The 23,846-nt window shown below is 37.4% G+C and overlaps 1 protein-coding gene across 1 annotated transcript; it reads right to left on the reverse strand.

Moving 5' to 3' along the window:
* Nucleotides 1–360: 360 nt before the first annotated feature.
* Nucleotides 361–22,288, reverse strand: LOC129268302 (apoptosis inhibitor 5-like). The gene is made up of 12 exons (XM_064104659.1): nucleotides 22,074–22,288; nucleotides 14,438–14,599; nucleotides 12,024–12,189; nucleotides 11,121–11,272; nucleotides 10,631–10,771; nucleotides 9,692–9,757; nucleotides 8,432–8,674; nucleotides 6,689–6,882; nucleotides 6,211–6,361; nucleotides 5,771–5,865; nucleotides 4,673–4,884; nucleotides 361–3,252 (listed from the first exon to the last, which is right to left on the reverse strand). The coding sequence occupies exons 1-12, from the start codon at nucleotides 22,140–22,142 to the stop codon at nucleotides 3,176–3,178; spliced, it is 1,728 nt and encodes a 575-aa protein (XP_063960729.1). The 5' UTR covers nucleotides 22,143–22,288; the 3' UTR covers nucleotides 361–3,175.
* Nucleotides 22,289–23,846: the final 1,558 nt, after the last annotated feature.

Here is a 23,846-nt window from a genome sequence, read left to right on the forward strand (position 1 = left end):
TCTTTTTATTTAAGTTTAAAATTATCTGTGTGAATACTAAAATAACATTTTTGGGTGATTGAAGGCCGGTATTTTGGAGTAAAGGATACATTGGTTTCAAATCATAGCTAAGCGTACGAATGCTATATGACGTCATTATGACTAAAATACTGAATTCACATTTATTCTAATGTGGAAGGAAGAATAGTCCCCTTGTTCATACAATGATTTAGAACTTTTCAGTTAGATGTTCAAGGTCTCATTATTCACAACAAATTTTTACTTTATTCCAAAATCAGGTCATGACCAGTCTTAAGGCGTGCAGTGGCCTTAAAGAAATTCAGAATGAATAAATTGTACAGAAAAGAACAGGACAAAATCTTCTTTAAAAACATTTGTACAAGCAGAATGTATTTATCGTTATTTCTGACATTATTGACATGCTCACAATTGTGTAAAATGATTATTTCTCACATTGATAGATTTTACTACGTTCTAGAACATTAGAAATATAAATAATTAACATTTTTTAAGGCCCCTCCCCCCCTATTTCTCATGACAGTGAGATTGTGTGAACACATCAAAGAATTGTGCAAAGAACATTACATTTGTAGATAATCAAACTCCATTTCCAATCCCTCATTGTCCAAATTCTTATTCACAAAAGTAGAAGATAAGTCACATGCAGTTTCCTTTGCATATAAATTATAGACTGATTTGGTCTTTCTTAAATAAAAAAAAAAGATATTACCTGTACTTGTGTTTTATAACAAAATTTCTTTTAATATTTACAAAACCTTGATCAGTATACTAAAAGAATAAAACAAAAGTTTAAAAAAATGTATTTCAACAGGAATCTGGAAAGTGTCTTTTTATCATAATAATAAATACTCCTGCTATTTCATCATAGATTTAATAACAAAGGATGGAGGGGAAACCGCTTTAAAGGTATATGCTCCTGGGATTCAAGAGAGGGCTGCTGGACGGTTTCGTTGTGTGCTGTATTCGCCGCCATTACAAAGATCATCAACGCAACGTGCATCAACGCAACGCAATGCAGCTGTCAATCTTCAGTCAGTCGCGCAGCACATGCACACATTCATTGTACACATACGCTGCACTGCTTTTGGCTACGTCGGTGCTGGCCCAAACATCTGCTGACGTCACTTCCCACCGCGGCAGAAGGTGGAGCCAAGATCTTCGAACAGCAGCTGAAGCATAAACTAAGGATCCTCAGAGTTCGGGCATTCAGAACATGGTATCTGCGTAGGCATAATATCAAGTCAGCGTCAATGGGCAGCTGGCACTGCATGCAGGGCGTACGTATGTCCAACAGCACCCTCTTGAATCCCAGGAACATTTACCTTTAAAGGATGCACAGCTACGACACCTTAGAGATATTTGCTATGGTGCCTATACCCTACTGACATCAACAACTAATAAAAAACTAATGGGGCGTTGCAAGCAACTTACGATCAATTGCTAGTCTACTTTGGGTCCCAAATCAACCTTACGTCTTGCAATTCAACGCAACTTGAATGCTGCCATGCTCCTCACAACAAGGAGTATAAATCAATGTGCTATAATCAAAACTGATCTACCCATCGTAAAATTGCGACAGAAATTTGCTATTGATGACCCAAAATCTTGCAACACCCCCTAAGTAATATAAAAGTGACAAAACATAAAAGAAGTCTTTACAACCCCGGCAGTACAAGTAAATTTGGCCAACTTACAATCATTTTAACCACAGAAAGCAATGTTAAACAAGGAGTAATTTAATTTTGATGTACATGTAATTGTGTGCTCAATTAGACATTGGATGTTCCTGACATAGACCCATGTGTTCAAAGGATAACTTTTATACATATACCTTCTTCAAAAATGCAAATTTACATTCTGCTTAACCCTAAAAATACCCTCTAACATTTCCTTTGCAAATCGAATGCATTCAACTTACATGAAAAGAAGGGTATTTGTAACCTTTTACCAGCAAGGCGAGGGTCTTGTTGATAATGATGTCCAAATTATTGCGGTTATCGAGTTACAATGCCCAAACCTCTCCTCTTCAACCTTTCTTCCCAACAGATTGGTTCTCTATGACCGAACGTGTCTTTAAAAAAGGTGACATAACAAAGAGTCTTTAACAAAGTCATATCATCAGATGTGATGATCCTCAAAAGTATCCATTCAGGGCAGGGTACGCTCTACGCAAGATTCCATATACACTGTAATTCTTTCAAAGGTCAAAGATGACAGAGCCAGCGATCCGTCCAGAGAACGGTTTGCTGGCGATCATGGAGCAAAAACAATGAGTGTGAAGGTCTGTCTATTATCTATCGCGTTATGAACCAACTTGAAAACACGGATGAGTATCATCAAAATGGCCGCTCTGTCGCGATAAATATTACTAACAACGCTCCCTAATGATGAATTCATTCTTGGCCAGTCAACCAGCAATATTTCAATATAACACAAAATTGTAGCTCACTATATTAGATGAGACAGGTCATTCAGCACAATTAAAATGACATTCAGTGTTCACAGCTATTAAAAGAGAATTTCAATGGCCGACCTTGAATTCGTCACAGAAATTTTGTATAATACCAGGGAGGTGTTTCATAAAAAGTTAAGTGCGACAAAAACTCACACTTAATAATTGCATGGGTTATATAACGCATCATCGCATTGGTCAAATCAATCTCTGACGACATGCACCACTGTTTATACATCAACGAGCTTAGGCCTTAAATATCATGTGCGGGTTGACCTCTAAGCTATGACTCCGATGGAGTGTTGCAAAATCAAGCATGATTTGACGTTGCAATAGATTGGAAACTAAAAATTTATGTTTAATCAAAGTCAGGGGTGTAGTCGAGGCCGGCCTTGAGGTTAGATTTGCCGGCCTTGGCCTTTGGGCCGAGTCATGCGTATACAGTCAATGGGAGTTTTATCCATCGACCTCGTGACTCGGAAGTACCGGCCTTTACGTCAACCCTGATCAAAGTACCGATGCTTAATATCGGGACTTGTGCATGATTGGGGATTGAACGCAAGATTCTTTGCAAAGCCGCAAAAGTTGCACTCATCGATTTGTGAAACACCCCCCTCATGTATCACAAAGAGATGAAATATCTACAGACTAAAGTGAAGTGTTCTGTGTATTTACAGCTAGCATACATTGATGACGGGTTATCTAGTAGTATCGACCCCTCCCTCTTCCTCTGTTGCGACCGCGCCCGTAGCCTCCTCGCTGGTACCTCTGATTACCTCCTAGCAAACAAAAGACATAAAATAGTAATCAATTTCAATTGCATGAAATATGAATGATGCAGGATTACATTCGAACAAAATCAGTTCACATGGGCCATTTAATAAAGAATAGGTGTAATTTGGCTCGTAAAAGGGGCCATCGATAATAGAAGAGAGGTGTTTTACAAGGAAAATTGTTAATTTAATGAAAAGGGTGTTTTTAATGACCAAAGGTAAATTATGAATCTATTTTATTTGAGTAGTGAATTGGTGTGTTATCATTCAAGTGGGCCTATATTACAAGACTGCACCGCTCAGAGAGTAGGGTCCATGGTTGCATTATGGGTAATGAACGTGGGGGTGTTTCACAAAGATTAAGTATGACTCACAGTCACACGTAAATGTCTAGTTGCACGCTGTATAAAAGGCATGACAACATTGGTCGGATCATGCCAAGAGGACGCGCACTACTGCGTATTGATCAATAAGATTGCATGTTGCATATCGTGTACGCATCGGCATTCAAGTGCGACCTAAGTCACACTTAACCCTATCTAGGCCGGGGGGGGGGGGGGGGCCTCCGAGGCCCCCCCTCAATGAGTCGCGCAATATTTTCGCCGCGCAAATTTTTTTGGCCGCGTTGCTCGCTGACTTTTTACTTTCAAGTCTTGCGCAACTTTTGAGACCAATTTTGTGTCACCCGGGTACGCGGTTCCGAATTTACGCAATGTTATGTAAGACCAAAAATTGCTCGAAAACATGATTTCATGTACAAAGTCAATGTAAATTGTGTTTTCAACCAAAAATCATAAATGTATCATTATTTTTAGTTTTGCTGGTCTAAATCTATGTATTTTATACTGTTTATGATCTAAGAAGAGTTCCCAACGAATTTCATTGAAAAAACAATGAAAAACAAAGGGTCCAATAAACAATGAAATACATAAGAAATTGCAAAAAACAATATAATACATAAGAAATTGATCTGATATCACAATTTTTTTCATGTAAACTTGCTAAGAACACCACAAAGAGTTTCTATGCCAAAAATTAGAACATTTGGAGCTTCATTTATGAAGTTAGAGGATAAAGTATGATTTCGCATACTAATTACACATAAATTAGCATAATTACTTAATAACAATTCACATGAAATAAATTATTATACAATTTTGTAGATTATATCCCAGACAACCTGCATGCCAATTTTCAGCGCGATCGCGCGGTCGATGGCCGAGATCTCAAGGGGGGGGGGGGGGGGTGGCCTGGGAGGCCCCCCCCCCCCCGGCCATATGAACTCTCAAAATACCCCGGCCTAGATAGGGTTAAATCTTTGTGAAACACCAACCTGGTCAGACACGAGTCGCCAGGGTGGGGCTCTCAAGGCTGCTTGCCCTTTAAAAGGAACATTTCCGAAGTACAGGAAAGATGCTGAACTCACCATAGTTATCTCCATAGTTGGCGTCCCCACCTCCGGGCGCCGAGCCTGCCTTCTGACTGTACTTGCCGCTGGGGGGTGCATACATACCCCTGTTACCCCTCCTCTGCCCCCCTCCACCACCTCCTCCTCCGCCTCCTCTATTCTGCTGTTTCTTCTTGGCAGGTGGAGATCCCTCAGGGAATGTGATGGGAGTGATGTTACTCCTCTTTTGTCTGATGTAAATTGAAAGAGAAGTGGAAGTTCAATTAAGACTGAAGGAATATAATTACAAACACACACCAAGTCAAATCATCTCTAGTGGGGTTCACACAAGGGCCCATAACTTCAAAGCTAAAGTAACAATGACAGCTATAACTTTTCAGTTTATGTCCGTATAGGCAGTGTCGTAGTTTAAAATTACAACCAGTGGCATTACGAATGTCTGCTGGACATAAATCTTGTTCTACTCTAAGGTTACTCATATCTGGGCTCTGTAACACAAAGATTAGTGATTAATCGCTAATTTGAAAGAACAATTCTGATTGGTTCCCAGTCAGTCTACGGAGCAAAATGCGCATGCAACGATGATCTTGATAGGCCATTTCAATCAGTGATTAATCGCTAACCTTTGTTACGGAGCCCTGGTGTCCAATTCTCCATGGAAATAAACGATAATCAGCCTTTAACTCATCGACTACTGAAGTCTGCATGAATCCCATATATTTGTTTAGGGATCATCGGGTACCAACCGGTATGCTGTGGAGCATTGTGGCCCAGTGGATTAGTCTTCTGACCTTGAAACAGAGGGTCGTAGGTTCGAATCCCAGCCTTGGCATAATTTCCTTCAGCAAAAAATTTATCCACATTGTGCTGTACTCAACCCAGGTGAGGTGAATGGGTACCCGGCAGGATTAATTCGATGAATGCACTGAGCGCTGAAAGGTAGCTCGAGCTAAAGCCGGGGTAATGATAATAATATACACTGCGCCTTGGAATATATTATTTCGAGATAGATGGCGCTATATAAATGCCTATTATTATCATTATTATTACCATGAAGCTATTGGTTAAGGCAACAAAAGCCAAATAAATTCTTGATGATGATCTGTCGATACATACCCTGGTTGTTCTTTCGGTGATGATGGTTGCTTAGTAACCGGTCTCCATGACAAAATGACAGAACTCTTATAAGATGGGGGATTGTGGAACAGATCCTGAATCGAAACAAAGAGAAGGGACTTACTTCGAAAACATTCAATCAAAAACATAGGTTAACATTACAAAGGTCTAACTTAAAAAAATCAAGAACTTTGATGTGTGGTGTATGTAATATTGTTATTATGGGGAGAAAACAGGAAGAATAAATTGTGCAGACATTTTTTACAATAATTGTGACTGAAATATCGTCATTTAATTCATCCTATGGGGAGATTGAAACTGTAGCACATCGTAGAATACAGCATCCTGTAGAATATGGCATATAATTGAGCAGGGTTTCCGGTCCCTTTATTTTTTACTTTCTTAGAGTAAAACGATACTTAATGTGAATCTGAACATACCTTTGTTAGTAGATCAATATTTGATGTAATTCTGAGAGCAACCACCTTGAGTTTGTTCTCGTCTGTTTTCAACTGATCGCCAACCTTCCCTTCCAACGCTAAACGAAGCTGTCTTTTGTACAACTGAACACCTCGAGCAAAGTACTGCAACCTAACGGGATAAGACAAAATATATTGCATTACTGTCAACTTCAAGGAAGTTTGAAAATGTTTTTTACAACCTTTAACCCCAAATAATATTGCCACGGCCCAGCAGAATTTCCCCCTCCCCCAAAGCTGTATGATCTCCAAAAACAACAAAATCTTGCCAGGGTTAGCACTTATCGAAACCAAAACTGAGTTTTTTCACAGCATGAATAAAGCAGAGTCTTTCCCAACTCTCTTCGCCAAATGCTTGTCTCGTCTCATCTCAGTCACTTACTAACGAGGAAAATAGCCAAGACAAGAGGCCTTGAGAAAAGACTTCGTAAACACTTACCTGAGCCTAAAATCCTTTAGTCTTTCAGCAACTACTTCTTCCTCACTGGTGAGGTATTCAGGATGCTTTCTGGCTAGCTGGTGGAATGTGTACATCAAACATTCAACGTATGAGAACTGAAGCTGGGGACCTTCACTGGCAGGTGTGTTTTCACTGTCTTCACTTTCAGCTGGAGGTGGTAATGGCATATACTCCTGTAAATGAATATAAAACATATTAATTAGATATCAGCAGTGGGAAGAGTGTATGACTAGTTGGCACGTTCTCACTGTCTTCACTTTCAGTTGGAGGTGGCAATGGCATGTACTCCTGTAAATGAATATAAAACATATTAATTAGATATCAGCAGTGGGAAGAGTGTATGACTAGTTGGCACGTTCTCACTGTCTTCACTTTCAGCTGCAGGGGGTAAGGGCATGTACTCTTGTATATAAATATGAAAATATAATTATTAAAGATAGGCAGCGGGAAGAGTGCATGACTAGCTGGTGTGTTCTCACTTTCTTCACTTTCAGCTGGAGGGGGTAAAGCCATGTACTAGTTAACATGAAAATAGAAATAGATGAGCCATTTTTGTGCTAATGGAATAGTGTTCAAATATGTGCAATAGTAACAGCAGTAATAATACACAACTTTTATATGTTGCTTATTATGGTTTGCCAATATTATTTTTGTTGGAATTGATTATTCTTAATTGTGTTTGGGCCATTCTTGATGGGCTGGTCTATATCAATTGAAAATCTTTAGATTAGCCTATTCATTAATGTAAAATGCAAGATATATCCTAGACCATTTGACTATTACCATCTGCCTCTTGGGTAGAGCCATTTTATAAAGAGATTTACAATTCATACCACTTTTTTCATTATTAAAACATTTTATTTAAAATCAAATAAAAGCACAATTGATTTGACAGAAATATCAAGAAGCAAACATGCTCACAACAGCTGTACATGTGTACTTTTATCTAATGAAACTAAACTTTAGATGGTTTTTTTTTACCAAGAACCCGCTCAATTTCACAATAATGTTTCCATACATTCTTAAAAGAACTAAAAGATGACCGTTCTCCCTTACGTGTTGAAAATATAAAATACTTAGCATGAAAAATAAAGAAGATTTACAGTTTTTTTTCTGGGCAACCAAACAAATGCATGTCATTGTTCAAGAAAGAGATTAGGAAGTTCTGAATAAATTGTTGTATTGCAGGCAGTTCCAAAACGGTGACACGACATTTGCTCCGGCGACAATTAATCCAGGCTTTATTTCGTCTAAGATATGGGGGGGGGGGCGTCGTGATCTAGTAGTTACGACTCTCGTCTTTCAATCAGAGGGACATGGGTTCGAATCCCAGACATGGCATGTTTCCTTCAGCAAGAAATTTACCCACATTGTGCTGCACTCAACCCGGGTGAGGTGAATTGGTACCCGGCAGGATGGATTCCTTGAATGCACCAAGCGCCTTTATCAGCTGGAGCTAAAGCTGGGTTAATATATAAAGGACCATTGAATAGGCAACTAGATAATCAGCGCCTCATAAATGCTATATATTTTCATTATTATTATACAGGGTTAGAATAGGGTTTTATTGTAGGTTTAGGGTAGGGTATAGTCTTAAATCCAGGCTTTAAATTGGTCATCACATTAGTGAGTGGAATTTACAGCCGAGCAATTGTCGCTAGAATGTCATGGAACGCCCAAAACAGATCTATACGAAATACTTTCAACAGAGGAAGAACATACCACTAATGTGCTGAAGAGGTTTGCTGTGTGAGGTTCGTCTGGTAGATCACCGCAGTTGGACGCCATCTCCGCAAGCAGTTTCAACATTTCTAGTTTGGCACCCTCGGAATCCGACTCTTTCTCCTTGTCTTTCTTCTCTTCTTCCGTTGCCCCGTTCTCATCGGGCGATGAAGCAAGGGAGCTTAGGTTGGGTAGGACACGTTCACATATGTACGACACAAATGCAGTGGACTGTACATTTTTCTGTGGCAAAGAAAATGGAGAGATACAACATACAATGGTGCTACAAAGTTAGTGAACCCCACCAAAAAATGAACATATTTAAAGTTCTGCCATGCTTTAGATAACTAATTGTGAAGTCAGGTGATAAAATATTACGTTCAATAAAGTTTGTTTCTCTGGGCTCGCCGAACAATGTAGTGTTGTTGTCTACATTCAACACTCAGCATGAAGGAGTGCATTTTGTTGTGAGGTTCACTGTACATTAGAACTTGAAGATACAGATACATAGATCAAAGAAAACTATTGAGTTTCATGTGTAAACTGGGATGCTGCTTTACAAGTCTTGTTGCTTTTCTGCTGCATTTTTCCAGCATTTTGTTTTGGTTTGATGAATGAACTAAAAAGGGAAAATTCAACAAGAATTTGAAAGAAGGAAGAAAATATGCCAAGACAATTCTTAATATACCTTACTAGCCAGAGAAAAAAAGAGAGCTGCAATTGCCGGGGCGGGGGGGGGGGGGGGGGGGGGTGAAGGTGAGAAGGTAGGGAGGCAGAAGAGGGGCCATAGGAGAGGGGAGAAGTGGAAGGTGGGATAAGTACGAACTGAGGCAGAGATCGGGTAAACATGGCAAAATTTACAATACGTCCAATTCTGAGAAAAAAAATGAGGATATAACTAAAATCTGAAAGAGGTCTATTATGTACATTATGAATTAGCCGTGCAGGGGTTATACAAATGACCCTGTATTGGAATTAAATTGCAAATCAAAATTGCAAATTACAGTGCGATTCCTTTTTCTCATTATCACCATCAAGCTCTTCATAATACATCAAGGTACTGCTCATTTTATTTCCAGCCCTATATCGACCCTAACAAATAAACTATAACACCTCAAAGGAAGAAGTGTGGACATACATGTACAACTAATGATGCCTTATGGTATCCATGTATATGTCACTCTTTCCCCAAGGATCTTTTTTTCACGTCACCCTATTCTGCTGCAGGGAGGAATATGTACATGCGAGAATAAGACTTACCGAAAAGAATGGCATGGCTTGGCGAATGCACTGTATCAACCTATCGACACTGTCAGAGTCTGTGTGCTGTAAAGAAACATTGGAAAATATACAGTACTGATAATTATTAATCTAGACTGTATTGACTACTGCTGAGGTGAATGGTAACGATATGGGATCAAAATAAGGTCATCTTGGAGACAGACGGAATCACATTATGTTGATGAATGATGTAAATGTAATCAGTGTTATAGCTACAGAGGACGGCAGTGGTCGGGACCAACCGGCACAGAAGAGTTCCGACCACCACTCATCATGAAAAACACTGCTTCCGTCCACCACTAATTTCAAATGAAAAGCGTTTCAAAACTATCTCCTTGGAAAGAGGAATTGCACTTGTGTGTATCTGAGTTTTTAAAGACGTGTATCAATCAGACATGATTATTAACGTCAGGGGCTGACATTTAACGTCACCATTTGAAAGACGTGACCAGGGCTCGAACCTCTGCATCAATTTACAATTTCCCCACATAGCTTGGATTACAGGCGCACGCCACAACTTGGGTTCATTTCCATCTTTAATCTTGTTTTATTTGCATAATTTACATTAAACATTCTTATATTTGAAAAAAAATAAGTTTACTATCAAAGATTTGCTAATGTAAGATTGTTATAACATTAATGTTCCTTCATTTTTGGCTTTAAACCGCTCACTCAGCATGAAAAAACTTTGTAATGCCGTGAAATAGCGACCACCGCTAAAATAGTTCTAGCTAGTACACTGAATGTAATCAATTTGTTTAATTCAGTAAAAGTAAAATTAATGATACAATTATGAATTTGGCTAAAAGTATAAATAGTTTAACCTACTTCCTTCTGGAACCAGTAGCACTCTCTACAAAGTCTATAAGAATGACTGAATTCAGGAATCACTGGGTTAACTACATTCCGTGTACAAACCTGGAAATCAGATGTGAGGTCTGCCTGCTCTGTAACAAGATCAAGTAATTGTTTCCTTCCTAATAACGTCTGCATGCTGGTTAATCCAGTCAAAAGCTTCATGAATATAACAAACTCTTCACCAGTCACATCAGCAAGGACCTGGCAAACAAGGAAGAAGATTTAGAATAATATGACGGGGAATACGGGGAAGAAAAAGGTGATGAAGGTGATCATTATTATTATTGTCATCATTATCATTATCATCCTCAATACCATCTTCATCAGCATCGTCATCACCACCACCACCACCACCACCACCACCATCATCATCATCACCACCATCACTATCACCATCATCATCATCATCATCACCACCACCATCATCATCATCATAATCACCATCACCATCATCACCAATGCCATCATCAATACCACCTTCATCACCACCTCCACCACCATCATCATTACCGGAAACCCTCATTATCAAAGTCATGAAGACTAAGTTCACCTCTTTTGATTTCTCCACCAGAAACTCCTCAACATTGTTAGGTATGCGGTCTGGAGGCAACGTCTGAATCTTGTTGCTAAGGAACTTTATAGCCCGATCTCTAACCTTGTCTTCTCCCGATAATATCTGATTAAAGATTCCACCGAGAGTACCTACAAAATCAGATAATTTCAAATACCGCTTTTGTCATTCGTTGTATACTGCTTTGAAATATAGGCTAAGAAAAGCAAGGGTGCTATTGGAGTGCCCTGAGAAACACCTTTACATCCACTGATTCTTGTAAGGCATTAACTTATCCAAGATAATATATAAATAACTAAATCTGAATGTTTTTGACTTTTCACACCATTTTTCACACAAATTTGGTCACGCTAAGACCTCTCTACTGCCACGTTTTTTGCTTTAGTATGGGACGAAGTCTTGGATTCACATGTTAAAGTAAATACATGCAGTGGGTTAGCACCCAATTTTAGTGTGGGAAAAACTTTCGGATTCACTCTGCAAATTTCTGAGGAAGTAGTTTAGTCTGGGGCTAATTGAGTTGTGAAAAACCTATCATTAAAAGTCACATGTGACCATAAAAGGTAGCTGTACATTATCATATCATTATAATCAAGAACCTGTATTGAATTATATCATTGAGCATAAAAGTATCATAAAATATCAACTGTATAGTGCTGTATGAATCTACATGTACAAGAGGCTTTCAGCTCTGCAATCTACATGTACGTAGTAGCACCTGAATAGTATTATAGTATTCTACATAAAAGTAAAATATCATAAAATATCACCTGTCCAAGTCTCCAAGAGGAGAGTTTTACATTTAAATTCTATGCAGTAGCACCTGTATAGCATAAAAAGTACAATTTCATAAAATAGCGCGCGTTTCAGAGGATACATTACCTTTAGAATCAATATTGTAGAGTGCCATAAGAGCCGACCTGACAATGTTTAATTCAGGAAGGTCATCTGATTGAAGAAGCTGCGTTAAAACATCTGCAATTCTTAGAAGATGATCAGCTGAATCTCTGCACAGGTTGGGTAGTTCTTTGATGGCTTGTCTGCGGATCTGAATAGGGAAAGACAGGTTAGGAAATAATTTTTTATTTCTTAGGGGCTTTTTTTTCTCGACATTGGGGCGATTGCAGAATTTTGGGGGCTCTTCATTTCATTTTAAGGGCTTCTTTTTAGGGGCAACAAGCAATCATGAAGTGGACCTTAAATGCAAATAGTCTGCTATAATCTTGAATATTGTCTGTGACAGATCTTGGGGCAACTCTAAAAAGAATGGTCGCCCCAGAACATGCATTTGCGGTAATTTAAGGGGTAGCTGGGATCTCGAAATCGCCCGTTGCCCTCAGGTATTGGTCAAAGACAAAGAATAACACAGTAGTACTCAGTGTTCTAGCTACATCCATTTCCGTGGTGGTCGCTATTACAAAGATTTTCAGGCTGAGTTAAAGCGGTCTTAGAGTGAAAAGTCAAATATAAGTAAGTGTGCGCCCTTCTAGGCGACCCAGATTGGCTGGCTCCTCCAAAAATGCGCCTTTGAATGTCTTTGACAGATACATGTATACATGTATGGCACTATACAAATGCTGTGCATCATCATCAAAAGAGAAGGAAAATCTTTGAAAATAAACAAATAGTTAACAAATATAAGAATATTTAATGTTAATCATGCAAATAAAACAAGGTTAAAGATGGAAATGAATGCAAGAGCAATTCCTCTTTTCAAGGAGTTAGTTTTGAAACACTTTTCATTTCAAATTAGTGGTTGACGGAAGCAGTGTTTTTCATGCTTATAATAGTGGTGGTCAGAAATCTTCTGTGCCGGTTGTGCCCGACCACTGCCGTCCTCTGTAGCAGTATTTACTAGCAATCTTCAGTACTTTGACTCTTTATATTCCACATATTGAGAATCTTGCAATAGGATTGGTCAAACGTCAATCACAGGATGAAGTGAAGTTTCACCATCAATCTTCCTTCAACAGTTTTATATATCATCAGTTTACATAAGCATCAAAACTCTGTGGCCCGTATTCTGAAGTCGGGTTTAACTTAAACTCAGGTTTAAAGTTGTGGTTTAAGTATGGCGAGCCAATTGTTACATAAATCACTAACAGTAGAGATATCATACTTCAGCTCATTTGGCTCTCAAATCATTCATAATTGTCTAGGAAGTATAAATAGATGATTGTCTTCACCATCGATGTATCAGGAAAAGAGCACAGTAAACATTTTAAGAAACATACAACTTAATACAAATTTTGATACTTTTGGCTTCCCATACTTACACCTCAACTTTAAACCTGAGTTTAACTTAAACCCGACCTCAGAATACGGGCCTGTGAATTTCTTTTAAACAGGAAATCTTAATTTTTTTTAATAAATTTTTTTCCCTTCTTGTAGAGAAGTATCTATAATCAGTTCTATGATTCTATCCATCGTAGTTCCTGATGTGGAATATAAAGCAATCAATTATCTATAACTGATATCAGGTGACTCTTCATCGGAGAGCTGGAAGTACACTTTGCAATCTTTCCTCAGCTACATCCAGCGTGCCTCACAAGTGAGAGTTTGCCTAGATCATCAACAGTGATTTTTTGCTTTATGCCAGGTGTGTCCACAATTGTTCTGCAACCCAGGGCCCCGTCTTACAAAGACTTACAATTGATCCGATCAACCATAACTATGGAAAGCCAGCAACGTCGATACCTAAAATGCATGTTTGCTCAAAATATTTCTAGATTATGAAGTATATATTCAGAAAATCATTGATTTCTCGCAAATTCAGTGTGATTCTCTGTTTGAAAATGAAATTGTGCAAATTTTCTGTAGAAAAAAATAAGGCATAGATGGGATTTCCATAGTCGAGTTGATTGGATCCATCGTAATTCTTTGTAAGACGGGTCCAAATGTTTACCCCACTGCTATCTTTACCCCTACAAGCAATCATTCCCATGTGAAATGTAAGACATTAGCGGGGTAGGAAATAATTCTTACTTTTTAGGGGCTATTTTTCTTTTCCACATTGAGGCAATTGCAGAATTTGGGGGGCTATTTCTTTCATTTCAAGGGCTACTTTTTAGGGGTAAAAGTAATTGTGGAGTAAAAGCAAATATTTTTCTTCTGCCATTTAGAATATTGATTTTCTAAATGATCTTGAATATTGTTTGGGATGGATCTTGGGTCGAATCTAGAAAGAATTGTCGCCTTAAGCATGCGTTTTAGGGGAATTTTAGGGGCGATTTTGGCTGTGGGCGAAATCGCCCGTTGCCCTAATGTATTTCCTACGCTGGTCATTGGTAACTTACCATGGATACATCATCTTCACATAGATCTAGCTGGGCGTTGATTGCCTGCTCTGCCAAAGAAGGGAAGTACTTGAAGAACTTTGGGATGAACTGACCGGCAAGTTGCTTCTGAGGCGAATCCCCTCCAACGGCACTAAGAATGGAGGCGTATGACTTTTCATGCTGAAAGAGACGAGATTCAAGTACAAAAAACTATTTACAGAAACGCAATCAATGAATACATCGTCACCTTTCACATTATTAGCATTATTTTAAATGAAATTTTATCACTGATTTGTGGACTTCTTGGACATCGTTTTGAGCAGTCAACGACTTTCGCCTATCCGCCATTTTGGATTTGTTAATACCGCAATCATGACCAAACGCACAGCCATGTTTCTGCCTTTAAGCGGACGTAAGTGTAAAGTAACTTCTATACGATCGAGTCATGGAGGGGCTCAAGTCACAATACTTTTACATGATTGTTGTAGCGAAGTGAGATCGTGTTTTTTCCAGTTGATATTCGTATTTCGTTGAGAATTTGTGAGTAATTTCTGTTGCTATTGTAGGGATTGATTTTGTACTTTCCACTCTTTCCACTCTTATTCAGGAATCATCCCCTTTTTTCTTATAGAACATCCCTCATTTACATTCACCCTTTTCATCCTAACTTCCTATTCTTCATGTACAGCTCTCTCTTACACATTTACTGCTGTACACTCCTCACACAAGGTTCTTTTGTATTAAATCACTCCACCATCCTTCATACAGCTTTCTTCACTCTCGATCTCACTCACTCTCACTCTCCTTCCACCTCTCTCTTTCTTATTGGTTATAATGTTAAGTTGATGCACTCAAGCTTAAATAATAATTTGCATATAGTTTGAATAGTCAATATATATCCTTTGTTTGTATATTTGAATATTCAGTTATACTTTGTTAATTGTGATTTACATTTATATGAATATTGATATACCTTATCTAATTTGCATGGAATGTAACCAAGAATGCAGCAATGCTTTGAGTAATTAAAAACTGGGGGTTGGCCAGTAAGTTATCAACCTGACAACATGTCTGCTGGGCTGCCTCTGTGTTAAGAGTACTAGGAATGAGATATTGACAGAACCAGTGAAAAAAATACACGGGGGCGGCGGGCGAATTTGCCCCGGAAATGCCTAAAGTCGCCCTCGAAATCACCCAAAATCATGCTTTCGGGTGCGACATAAAATCTAAATGTCGCCCCCGAAATTATTGCCGAGTGATAACAACTCAACGACCCACTAGCGCCATATGTTCGAGCTCCGCTTACCATTTAAAAATCATCAAAAATCCAGACCACACTCAAAATCATGAATAAGCCTTGAAAATAGCGAGGAGCGCAGTTTCAAATTCCGATGTGGCGTCTTTTTTCTGTACCACGTATTTCCACACATATGGTACCAGGTATGGAAAAAAAAATCAACGCGACGGTCGGGAAACAGTTGCATGTATAGGGGTCCATTATAACTACCACCATGTGCAATTTCTAATGCACATGTTTCCCCTACAGATATCACAATTCTGTGATAAAATAATTCGAATTACACAGGAAATAAATCCCAGAGTCTAGTAACCTATCATTGGTGAGTTGTCATTTGGCTTTGCTTTTCAAAACGGCCTATTAACATCCAAATAACTTACCATATTTGTTAATTATAACTTAAAAATCATTTGTTTTATTTTTCTCGGGGATGTGGTAAATATCAGACAATAAATCATCAAACAAAGCTCCATCTATTTTACAAGGCCGGCGGCAGGCGCTTGTATTAGCTAGCCAGTCTGAGCTCTGTCTCTCTGCCAGAGCTCTGGGGGACAATTCGCTCAGTAAAGGCCTCAATGATGGTGATTTTCTGTTTCAGACAGAGTTTACATTTCAGGTATATTATTCAAAACTGCCAATAAAGTTTGATGATTTCTTCATTGTCATGTATATTTAAGTTTTTAATGAATACTGTACATTCTCACCAAATTTAGACTCCCCCATAGAGAAATGCAATTTTCATGCGTTTTCAAAGAACTTCACGAAAAGTTAGGGTATGTGGGTCTTTATTACATGTACATGGCCGAGTACAGGGTATTGTACTGGAATAGATGGAGTAGAAATTAAATATTGAATTCATTTATATCCAAGTCCAACTCACAGTCACACCCACACACACACACCCAAGATTCTAAGCATGAAAAAAATAACTTAAAAAATCATACAATATTAAACAAAAAGTAATAATTCATTAATAAGTGAACAGGTATTCCTCAAAATACAAAAAAGTAGCATTAAAAAAAGAGCCCCCGAAATGCAAAAAGTAGCCCCCGAAAGGTAGAAATGGAGCCCCTGAAATTTGACGAAAAATTTAAAATGGAGCCCCCGAAAAAAAAAAAGTAATTTTTTCCCTGGACAGAACCCCGTACTACACTGGTGGCAGCGGTGGGATTCGAACCCACGCCATCGAAATGACTGATTCCTAGTACTCTTAACACAGAGGCAGCCCAGCAGACATGTTGTCAGGTTGATAACTTACTGGCCAACCCCCAGTTTTTAATTACTCAAAGCATTGCTGCATTCTTGGTTACATTCCATGCAAATTAGATAAGGCATATCAATATTCATATAAATGTAAATCAATTGACAAAGTATAACTGAATATTCAAATATACAAACAAAGGATATATATTGACTATTCAAACTATATGCAAATTATTTGTAGGGATTGATTGAAAAGCCACTTTCTGTTTCTGTTTCAAAAGGCAGATTCCGTGAATTCCGTCCGTTTTCCGCGATCGCAGAGCAAGTTTTGTGCCTTGATGTTCAGGTAGGTGAAGCGGTAGTGAAGTGGAGCCTACACGAACATCACTTGAGGTAGGCGAACTGGCGAAGCCTAGATCTAGACAGGAATAACCGTCCTTTCTGGGTTTTTATTTCATTGTCATCTTGATGGCGACGTAAACATGTCGGTGGCAAGTTTTCCCCATCTCTTCATAACATTTTTCTCGTTTTTTTAATGAATTCTTGTTTAAAAATGAAATCAATATCGTAGAAATCTCAGGCCAGGCAGGGATGAAAGTTTGACCGAGGTTTTTTTTTGCCTTTTTTTTTGGCGGTATACCCAGTTGTTGTGTGTCCGGACAGGTTGAGTGTCCGGACGATCGATTTTAGAAAGTCATATGGAAAAATAAAATGTCAGGAAATATTATTGAGTACAAAATAGAAGATGATTACAACTATTGAATTCGTATTTTTAGAGTAATCCAAAGACAAAAAAGAAGGCTTCAAAAATATAATTATAAAGACAAAGTGTCCAGACACCCGACCCCCCATCCTACCTAGCCAGGCGGCTTCTAGAGAGTAAAAATCATTTACTAACGTAAGGTTACTCTCATACGAAGCCAGGACTTCTACCTCATAGACCCACACAAAGGAAGCCAAAACCTGAAACTTTCACCCCCGAGATTTCTACTTTCCTTCTAAAAGATCTAGCTCTAAATCATGTACATGGGATAAAACTTCATTTCCGACATTTCTACGTTCTCGTTGTTATTTTTAAAACAAGAATTCATCAAAAAAAATGAAAAAATATTGTGAAAAGACGGAAGAGACTTGCCCGATGTTTACGCCGCCATCTTGTTTCTTATTGTACTTCCCCAACGTTACGGACGCAAGCGTCGCGTAACGTTGGGGAAGTACAATAAGAAACAAGATGGCGGCGTAAACATCGGGCAAGTCTCTTCCGTCTATTCATGATATTTTTCTCATTTTTTTTAATGAATTCTTCTTCAAAAATAACAACGAGAGCGTAGAAATGTCGGAAATGAAGTTTTATCCCAAGACCCATGTACATGATTTAGAGCTAGATCTTTTAGAAGGAAAGCAGACAGGGTAGAAATCTCGGGGGTGAAAGTTTCAGGTTTTGGCTTCCTTTGTGTGGGTCTATGAGGTAGAAGTCCTGGCTTCGTATGAGAGTAACCTTACGTTAGTAAATGATTTTTACTCTCTAGAAGCCGCCTGGCTAATCCTACTTGGTAGTTCGTAATGAGTAGTTATGGTACACACAAATGAATGGGAAGGAAATCCTGGCTCCATCGAGGGTAACGTTAGGGTGTCTGGAGAAAAATATTATTTTTCTTATTTCAAGAAAATATCACATTTTCTTTGTGAATTTGAAGAGAAATTACCTTCAGAGTTCAGACTGACAGAAATGTAACATTTTTGAAAAAAAATCTGATTATTGGCTGCAAAAAAGAATGAAATTAGGTCAATTTTCAGCATTTCTCTGCCACCCATAGACTGTGTAGTTAAGAAATGGACACACACAAATCCAAATTTCTAGCTTCCGAGAGCTGTTATTAGGTATGTGACAAAAAAAATGAAAATCATCAAATATGAATAAATTTGGTATCACTTGAAAGCTCTTAAAAAGACCTTTAAAATGATACCAAGAACTTTAATTTTCATCAAGAAATTAGAAAGTTATTCCAGTTTAAGTTGCGCATATTCATCCAAATTTGTGGTTATTGTCTTAATGTAAAGTCAATGGAGTACAGAACCCATTTTTGTGACCATTTTGTGACCATTTTGAACCCAAGTCTTCAACAGGTTCTAACTTCTTTGTTTTTGAGTCCTATGAAGTAATTTAGGTATCAATGGAAAGGTGAGAGAATGCTCAATTGATGTATATCGATTCATCTTGTAATTTTTCTTATTATGTGTAAAATAATTTCTTCTGATTAATTCTAATTAATTATGCAAATAACACAAAATCACAATTACTCGCCTCTTTTTTTGCCAAATGAAGGTGATTATGATAGATAATTCATATAATTTAGTTGGCATCAAGACAGCATCATGTAGATAATTTCCTAAATGAATTTGTCTAAAGTATTGTTATTGTAATTTCTAATGTATTTCTTTGTTTTTCTGATATAAATTACAAGCCCTTTTTCAACTTAGTATTGTAATTTTGTATGTGTATGTACGGGGGTCCTTTTTTACATATAAAACATTTTCTTTTGTACTTTGTATGACCAAATAAAAATATGTGTGCTTTTTTCTGATGATTTTGATTGTTTCACCAATTCCTTATGTATTCTATTGTTTCAACAATTTGTTATACATGTATAATATGTAGCTTTTGACTTGAGAGACAATGGACATGTGATTACATTTTTTTAGAAGGAATGAGCAGCTGAGTGTAAAATATGTATGTAGAATTGTATGCAATTTATTTCAAGTATCAAGAAGGACGAAAATTAAGTTTTAATATATTCTATCAGTTGTCAATGTCTTATATTTGTATACATACATTGTATTACTAAGGCCCTGTTTGAGCTCTCTTTTTAAAGAAAAATAAATAAATTCAAATTATTAGTCGAAGCCAAAAGAAAAGGAAAAGAGTGGTCTATTTCTTTCAAAACAAAACAAAAAACAACCAGAAAAAATATATAACAAAGCTCTAAACAACAACAAAACAGACATCAAAGCTCCAAACAAGCACTAAAAACAAGAGAAACAAAAGTGACACAAAAACTTGTACCAATCCCATCCCCATTTTCCAATTCAAAACACAACCCCCACCTGCGCCCCTAAAAAAAAGAAAAGTGAATAAAAAAATAAATAGTAAAATTAATAATAAAGAAAACATAAATACATGACTTAGACCCATCTGGAAATGAAATATTCTTTCCTCTGAGTTTTCATGTATTTTCTTACAAGAGTGAAAAAAATTACAACAAAAAAATAAACAACATCTAGTTCGTGCATTTTAATAAAAAAAATCAACATTTAAGATATTCTCCTTTCAAAAGCAAATCCAGTCTCCTAATAATGAAATATGACCCCCCAAAAATGAAAAAATAAACAATACAATAATTTAAAAAAGAAACTTTAAAAAATATATAAAAAAAGAAACTGAAAAAATAACAATTTTTGCATTTTAATTAAAAAGTCAACATTTATGATATTCCCCTTTCAAAAGCAAATTCAGTCTCAAAATAATGAAACATGATTGAAAAGTTTCAAAATATATTTTTTTTCTACAAAAGAAAAAAAAGAAACACTATAGATTTTGCATTTTAATTTAATAAGTCAACATTAATATTCCACTTCCAAAAGAATCCAGTTTCCAAATGATAAAACATGATTGAACAATCAAAGTAAAACATGTTGACTCTATAACCTTAGGAGGAAAGAATGTTTTTGTGACAAAATGTATATATTTAAATCAATATCAGAATAACAATCTACGGTATAATGACAGACATTTTCAGAAAAAGGCACAATATTATCAAGTAAACAATTTAGATCCAGTTCAATCCAGCATGAACGACTCACTATCGACCGCTCCCGTCACCAAGCCCTCCGCATCGGGTACCGGTAGCTCGACTGCTGAAAGACGGACGGGAGCCCACCGCATCGGGAAGCTCGACTGCCGAGAGACCGGCTGTGACAAGGGTAGCTCGCTTCTCTTATATCTGGACAGCTCAATGATAGAATCTTTTAATTTTAATTTTTTTGTTGATTTGAATATATTCTATAACAATTCAGATACATAATTGGATCGTAGTTCTACTTACCATTAAAAAATTTCGATCATTTGCGCATCCAAAAATTTGATGAACTTTCAAGCTCCGATATCCACACTTAACAGGCGAGTATCCACATTGAAACTTATATGTACAAAGAGCACATTTTCAACTGTCTGTATCAAGGCACGAGATTGCATCAACTATGTGCGCATGCGCATGAAACCCCATTTTCGATGAGCCTCCCAGACAGAGGCGATGCCACTTGCAGCGAAACCCGCGCGAAAACCGTGCAGCCAAAACCAGCGCTCGCCATGCGCCCGTATTCGCACATACCTACTGACTGTTATAAATTCATTATTAATGCCAAAAACTTTTCAATAAAGAATCCAATAGGATTTTTTATGCTCTTTCTGATGGTATGATTTTTATAAAGATTTGGAAACCAGATCACAATGAAAAATTGCGACAAAGTGAGAAAATTGTGCAAAACAGAAAATTAATTTTCCCATAGAAAACGCATGGGGAAATGGCAATCTCAACACACACAAAAATAAATTAAGGGTTTGAAATTTATCTCTAAATCAATGTTATCTAAATCCTTATTTAAAATGATCATATAAACTTGTCCTTACTGTCAAAAGAAGCCCCTAAATTTTCTCTTTCCATACATGCCAAACACAAGTTAACAATCAATTCAGATCACATTTTTCTAGTACAAAAGTAGTAGCCTGAACTTCCCGAAAAAAATGTGCCATATTTTCCCCTAAATCAGCCCGTCTTATGCTGACACTTTTCAGTGTGGCTTTAGACACCCTAGTAACGTTAAAGCATACGTTAGAAATGATTTTTACTCTCTAACTTGTTAGGAGTCTCCTGGCTAAGTCACCCGGGACGAAACTGCATTTGCGCCCTGACTTTCAACTTCGTCTTCGATCATAAGACTTTTTAAGAGGGTGACCGGATACACCGTCATTGTTTTGTTCTATTTATAATCTACGTGCACACAAATTCATATTGCGTTAACGTGTAGCCTAACGAAAACTAACAATTATCAGAGTTGCACCCATCGAAAAGCTATCAATCTGGCTCTCGCGCTTACCTTCCCGGCATCTGTTCCAGCTTCGGCAAGGACCTCATAATCCTTGTAAAGTTGTTCAATAGTTACCATGATCGAACATAAATTGGATCAAGGAATTAACTGAAGTTTAACTCGAAAATCGGTCCCTAGAAAAATGCCCAAATAACACGTCTCGCGAATTAATTAGCGCAACGCGAGCTTTTCACAACTTTAGCGCCATCTATCGTTAGTAGCATGATATTTTTGTATACTGTACGTACATGAAGTATTAATTTTGAAGGGGTCAGTTGCAAAAGGGGCTATAGATCAATTTTTCATCAAATTTTGTTTGTCTCAATGTATAGACTTTCAGTAGCTCTCTAAAATGATACCAAGGAAAAGTTGAATTTCCCAATAAAAAGTGAACAAAAATGGCAAAGAAAAATCACCCTTTTTAACAAAAGGGGTAAGATCCATTTATTTGGTTGCAAAAGGGATTAGATCACTAGCGTACCTACGGGGGGGGGGGGCAAGGGGGCAGTCTGCCCCCCCCCCCTGACGAGCCACAACCCATGCAAAGGACGTATCCCTGCCCCCCCCCCCTGACGAGCTTGAAAGACCTTTTTTGCCTCCCTCACGAGCTTGAATACTTTTATTGCCCCCCCCCCCCCTGACGAGCTTGAAGACCTTTTTTTTTTTTTTTGCTTGTCAATTTTTTTTCTGGTACGAAATCCTTTATTTGTGATTGAAGACTTTTTTTTTTGCTTGTCAAATTTTTTGGCGAACGGTTTTGCCCCCCCCCCCTGTGGAAAATCCTAGGTACGCCACTGGATTAGATCCACAAAGATTTTGTTTGGAAAAAAGTAATTTAAAAAATATGAAGACGGTTAGATTTCTTTAACCAATTTCTATAACCAATTTTATGTTTACATGGTATTAGGGTATCACAAAAATTTAGTCAGTCGCATAAGAATATTGCAATATGGGAGAATAAAAAACTGATTTCCTCGGAGTGGATCTATAATAACCCCTATTTTGGAACCTAACTCATCTGAAGAGCTCATTTGTCAAAAGGAATTGATTTTATTGGGGTTTTTTGTCTCAGAACCTCTATATTTTTAGTCGCTCTGATTATAACAAAGAAAATTTGAAATGTGAGTAAATGTGGCAAAGAAAAATCACTCTTTTTATTCAAAAGGGATTGGATTCATTTCAGTTTGCTTGCAAAAGGGGTTAGATCCACAATGATAATGGTCCGGCCTGAAAATATTTATATCTTAATACATTGAGTAGAATTCACTGAGCAAGCGCCTAACATTTCATCAAAATCGGATAACAATTAATAAAGTTATTGAAGTTTAAAATTTAAGCAATATTTTGTGAAAACAGTCGTCATGAATATTCATTAGGTGGGCTGATGATGTCACATCACAGTGCACTTTCCGTTTTCTTATGTTATTACATAAAATCATAATTTTTTCATTATTTCATACTTGTGTGAATAATATGTCTCCCTTATAATTAAGTAAGTTGCAGCAATAAATATTTATTGCACTAAATCAGTTCTTGGAGGAAAAAAATTGAATAAACCTAATTTCATATAATAAAATAAAAAAGAATAAGTGGGGATGTGACATCATCAGCCCACCTAATGAATACTCATGACGACTGTTTTCACAAAATATTGCTAAACTTTAAACTTCAATAACTTTGTTATTTGTTAACCGATTTTGATGAAAATTTCGGCATTTTGCTCAGTGAATTCTACTCTATTTATTAAACTATAAATACTTTTAGCCTGGACCATCCCTTTAA

The sequence above is a fragment of the Lytechinus pictus genome, chromosome 9 (assembly GCF_037042905.1).
Source record: "Lytechinus pictus isolate F3 Inbred chromosome 9, Lp3.0, whole genome shotgun sequence".
NCBI lineage: Eukaryota > Metazoa > Echinodermata > Echinoidea > Temnopleuroida > Toxopneustidae > Lytechinus > Lytechinus pictus.